Source organism: Theobroma umbraticum, unplaced genomic scaffold (assembly GCF_002168275.2).
Source record: "Theobroma umbraticum cultivar Fairchild unplaced genomic scaffold, ASM216827v3 scaffold_56.0, whole genome shotgun sequence".
Taxonomy (NCBI): domain Eukaryota; kingdom Viridiplantae; phylum Streptophyta; class Magnoliopsida; order Malvales; family Malvaceae; genus Theobroma; species Theobroma umbraticum.
In genome coordinates this window covers 13,424,146-13,429,677 of record NW_018397256.1, presented here as the reverse complement: position 1 = coordinate 13,429,677, position 5,532 = coordinate 13,424,146, and the positions used below count along the sequence as shown (strand labels likewise).

General features: G+C 35.6%; 1 protein-coding gene across 1 annotated transcript in view; it reads left to right on the top strand.

The window, feature by feature from the left end:
• The window catches only part of LOC110410600 (dynamin-related protein 3A-like), an 11,292-nt gene extending 6,017 nt beyond the window's left edge, over positions 1–5,275 (top strand). The window contains exons 13-20 of the mRNA XM_021420374.2: positions 1,194–1,280; positions 1,803–1,898; positions 2,620–2,662; positions 3,287–3,429; positions 3,551–3,694; positions 3,794–3,846; positions 4,309–4,408; positions 4,668–5,275. Of these exons, the coding sequence (XP_021276049.1) occupies positions 1,194–1,280; positions 1,803–1,898; positions 2,620–2,662; positions 3,287–3,429; positions 3,551–3,694; positions 3,794–3,846; positions 4,309–4,408; positions 4,668–4,841 (840 nt within the window). The 3' untranslated portion in view covers positions 4,842–5,275. The remainder of the gene's footprint in view (positions 1–1,193; positions 1,281–1,802; positions 1,899–2,619; positions 2,663–3,286; positions 3,430–3,550; positions 3,695–3,793; positions 3,847–4,308; positions 4,409–4,667) is intronic.
• Positions 5,276–5,532: the final 257 nt, after the last annotated feature.

Genomic DNA, 5,532 nt, shown 5'->3' with positions numbered 1-5,532 from the left:
CATGAAAGGGGTTCTCGTTCTCAAATTCATCATCATCCTCAAGATCTTGAATCTTAAAGGGGCTGTGGTCACCTTCTGGATTCTCCATTCGGGCTTCCACAGGTTCCTAACGCTGCAAGGCTTGCACAACCCAAGTTAAGTCATCAATCATTCTCCGCATCTCTGCCAACTTAGCTTGTTGGGGCTGATTGCCGCTACCTCGACCTCTGCCTCAGCCAACCATAGTCTCCTAGCTAAAATCCTTTTAGGATAGTAAGATCGTTTGCTCTGATACCACTTGATGTAGTCAAAGGGTTTAGATTAATTAGAACTCAACAATTAGGGCTAGAATACGGTTGATTGTGTTGGAACAATAGAAAGATAATTGGGTTTTTAAAAGAAACCTCTTGAATAAATATTCAAAATAACAAAAGATGATAATAATAATCTTTTATTTAAGATCACCTATTTATAATAGCTAAGATAAATCCTAATCAAATAGTAATCCTAATCCTAAATAAAGACCTAAAGTACTAAAATTCTAATAAAGATAGGGAAAAAAATCTCGAACTAAATAAAATAAAGACAATAAAATCCTAAGCTAATGAAAATACTAAACAAAATAGAATTCTTGATGCGCCTGCATCAATTTTCTTGGGTAATGCTCTTATGGTATTTTGCTACTTAATGTCTTTGTTAATATTTGAACATAATCAGTTGCCATTCATATGCATTTTCCTTGAGAGGGGAGTTGGGAGAGGAAATCATGGTCAATTCCTACTGTTAGCACCTTCTTTAGCGTAGCAAATTTAGCACAACTGTTAGTCTTTAGCAGTTCTTGGTGGGTATGAATTTTTCTGCTTTGGTCTTTTAATTCCATTTGATGTTTAGTCCTTTATTCTTGTGTTTCTCATAGAAAGCAACTATTCCTTGGTTGATCAACAAGTTCAACTAGTTTGCTTTGGTCTTTTAATTCCATTTGATATGAAAGCAATTTAGTCCTTTATTCTTTTGTGTCTCATAGAAAGGAACTGTACCTTGGTTGATCAACAAGTTTGACAAGTTTAGCATGCTGGATTTTATATTACACACCCTTTTATGATTCACCTACTAAGATATAAGCTACCATGTCTTATATGGCTATCATGTATTTCACTTTTTCTATCATCGATGATTATAAAATTTTATGTGTTTTTATCTTTTTAAAATATCAGATGGATTATATAAATTCTTCACATCCAAGTTTTATTGGTGGGAACAAAGCTGTTGAGCTTGCTGTGCAGCAGATGAGATCATCACAGGTACAGCTGCCACATCAATTGAATCAATCTGCCAATGAAATATGCAGTTTAATGAATTAGCTTAACTTTGAATGCGTTGATGTGGCTGTAGGGTAGAGGTTTACCCCTTTAGCATCAGTTTGTAGGTTTAGGTTACTCTCTTTGTTTCAACATTCATTTCACGTGTGAGACTGAATATGGAAGATACAAGTCAAGTTTGAATTTGAATCTGAAGGATGTGGAGGGATGGAAAGTTAAATATTTTATGAAAGCTTACCTTGTGACATTTGTTCTATTATACAGAATTGAATAGCACATGATTGGTAAGTTGGTAAGGTATCTGTCTCTAAGGTTGATTCAATGTAATAAAATCTATTTGAATTTAATAACTACAAATCTATGTTTACAACTATATGATTGTTACATGGTTTCCCAATTCTCATTATTATATGATTTTTACAACAAAGAATGGGTATGCAGATGTCTAGTTGTCAACTTTCTACCTGATATAGACATTTTTTACTTCATCTTCATATCATTCAGGAGAGAGTGGATATTGAAAGGGTACCTATGTCTGAAAGGAGCCAGCTATCCTGGACTGTTGCTGCTAAACCGGTTGTGAATGGTGCGCCTAACCAGGTGTCTGTTTTTACTTTTTTATTTTATTTTTTCTGGTAAGACAACTGCAGTTAGGGAGGAAGGACAAAAGAGAAGGGGGTGAATTTTCCTAAAATGAAATTGCTAAACCATAAAGTTCTCCAAACTTCAGGCATTTATTTTATGATATATTAGTTTTCCTATCCGTTAGTGCCAACATATGGTGGTATCCATTTTCCTTGTTGGTAATAGGTGAATTTTCTTGTTGAGCACCATAACAAACAAGCTTCATCCAGGCCCTTAGGTTCATCTCCTTGAAGTCTTAAAACAGAGTCTTAATCTAAGCCCTTCATCATGTGACGTGCATATCCTCAACTTGTCAAGTTCATATATTTTTGAGTATTTGATTGAGAATGAACCCTTAGTGTGCTGGACTTGAATGCATCATGCCTACCAGTGTTTGTACATGTGATTAAAACCCTTTTAATGCTATATGAAAATTCCATCGTGCTGTATATCACATGGGGATCCTTAATTTTTGTGAGGAACAATCTTAAGCTAGGGGCAGTTGTTGCATCATGATTCAAACTGCGGTAACATCTTGATGATAGAATTGGGTTAAATTTAACAAGGATCATTTGAAGAAAAGAAGAGGAAAAAGAGGAAAGAACTATAGAAATCACAATATAGAAAGTTCATATCTAGGGGTGTCATGCTTACCAATTACCTTCAGAGTACTCATTCTATGCTGGCATTTTGACAGGGAAATCGTCCTCAGTCAAATAATGAGAGACCTGCATTAGCCGGTAATTAACTCTAATTTGAAGATCAGTCAAGTTCGTTTGTCTTTCATTTATTTTTCTTTGCTTTCTCATATGATACGTATTATGACTGATTAACTAATCTTTTATGATAAGGGAAAATTTGGGTGCAGTGGTGAAATTGTGGTGATTTTTCTTTTATATTTTGAGAAGAAAATATGAAATTTCTTTTTTCTGTGTTTGTGATTGGTTTGTGTCAGAATGTTTCAGTGTATTAAGAACGTTTTGCAATATAGATTTGTATAATATGTATAGTAACCTTCCACTTGGCAGAAGATATTATATAAGATGGGTGTATTTTGTAGTACATTTGATACATCTCATAGCTAATGTCACTTAAGGAGTTTTAAACCCTTCCTCTGTGTTATGTACTTAAAAGAAAAAGTCATTAATATAATATTTGTAGCTTTTCTTTTTGAAGCATAGTATATGTAGTTTTGAGAACAAAGGTTGGTTCAAAGGTAAACTTAGGTGCATAGTTACACAAAAAGTTTACCCTTATTCTGAATTTTCTGAGCAAGTTTATGATGTGGACATAGATGGCCTTGACATAAGCAGTTTCTAAGGCTATTTATTACATGAACATTAACTTCGGTAACTTTTATGTAGGTGGTAGTTCATCTCTAAGGACTTGGGGTATTTCATCAATATTTGGGAGCAAGTCATCATCTGTAGAGAGTCCAGCTAATGGATCTCCTGTAGAAACTCTTCATGAAGTAGAGCAGAGGTCATCAACAATCCAACTGTGTGAGGTATATACATAATTCAAGAGATAGGTATCTTTTTGAGTTAGATAGGGGAGAGTGCTTTGTTTCTATATGGCAATTTATCTAGCTTAACATCAGTTCCTTTATCTTTGCCCTTGATTCTCAGCCTCCCTCAATCTTAAGACCACTTGAAATGTCAGAGAATGAAGCAACGGAAATCATTATCACTAAATTACTTGTGCAATCCTACTTTGATTTAGTCCGGAAGAACATTCAAGACTTAGTGCCAAAAGCTATAATGCACTTTCTGGTAATACTTTTTTTTCCTGTCCGGTTGGTCAATTTTAAACTTTTATTCTAATAACTCTAAATTAAGATAATCTTTTTCCCCTTCTTATCAATGTGCCAGGTCAATCATACAAAAAGGAACCTTCATAACACTTTTATACAAATATTGTACAGGTATGTCTCTTGCTTTTGGTTGATGGTGTGTTTTAAAGTATATCATGTTTTATTTTCAGTTTAAAGAATAAGCAAAATGGAAAAAGTTCTTTTGTCACTCAGTAGTTGTGCCTGGGATTATTTTCCTGTATGAGCTCCTAAAATAATTCTAGCCTCTGGTTTAGGTTTCAACTCATTAAGAGAATAAAATGTGTTTAAAGGAAAGAGGATAAGGATGGAATTATTCTGATTACCTGAAGTCTTCAAATTTTAATCTTCAGGAATGTCTGCATGATACATGTGTTTGTGCATTCACATGTAGAGTATAAATAATGAAATCCTGGCACTTCATATGAATATAGTTTTCTTTTTTTTTTCCCCCATTTGATTGTTCTTGTAGTGGGGATGTTGGTATGTGTCCAGTTCAAGTCATAGTATAAATGGTTTGAAAATTTAGCATGTCTGGTATGGTGAAATATGCAGAGAGAACCTTTTTGAAGAACTATTACAGGAGCAGGATGAGGTTGCTGCAAGAAGAAAGCATGCCCAAGAAATGTTGCGTGTTTTGCGGCAAGCTGTTAAGGTTTGTAGTTACTTTAATTTTGTTTATCATTGAGGAGGGAAACCCATATATATATATATGGCCAGCCATTTTCTTTGATTTGAAAGAAGTTTCTTCAATATTTAAAGTTGTTTCCCTTTTTATATATGTTTCTAGTTTCTTAAGTTTGAAGAGATCTACATTGAGATTTACATCTTTTTCTTGTCAGTTGTTGGACTCTTGAGCTGTCATTTATCATATTTGTCTCTTTTGACTGAGCATATTGGTTTGCCTGTTCTAGATGCTTGGTGAAGTTGACTCTGATGTGGAGTCCCAACATAGGACTACAAACTCAGGTCCTGATGTTAGTACTGGGTTGCCAAGGTTTCCGGACGTAACCAACAGTGGGAACAGTTCATCTTATCTATCATCATCCAGTAAGCCCAGAGCTCTGAAACTGCTATATTCAGAATAGCCATCATCTCTCAACTCTAGTGGTAAACTTAACTATTAGGTGGTTGGAATGCGTGTCCCAACTGATTGAATTAGCTGCCAGTGGGGTGATTGATGCATCCCATGAACGATGGCTTATTCCTGGTTTACAGAGCTTCATATATTAAAGTGAAATTTGGCTCATTAGGTTTGCACGAGTAGGGTGATCAATGCATCCTGTTAATGATGGCTCATTCCTCGTTTACCAAGTTTCATACATTAAAGTGAACTTTGCTATTTCAATATTCTTTTTCTACACAAGGGGAAGGTATTATTTGACTGTTGAGTTTGATTCGGCCTGGTTGTACAGTGTAGAAATAGCATGCTAGATATACTGCCTTGTATAGATTATCCAAAATTTTGTGTCCAATGTACTCTTTTTGTCCAAGTGCAGCCGAGTTAGGGTTGGCAGAGTAATTTTGTCCCTGCTTTTATCTTGTTTTTATTTCTTTTTCTGTTCTTTTCCCACCCAGCCCCATATTCAGATGTAGACCTGTCAAAATGGACTTGGCCCGTCGGGTCAGCTCATTTTTTTTAAAATATGGGACGGGCTGGGCTTAAAAATTTAAGCTCGTATTAAAACCAGGCCTAAACGGGCTAGCCGCAGGGGGAACCGCAGAGGGCTGATCTGGGTTGGTACGGGCCAACCCGGCGGGCCGCAGGGGGAATCGGGA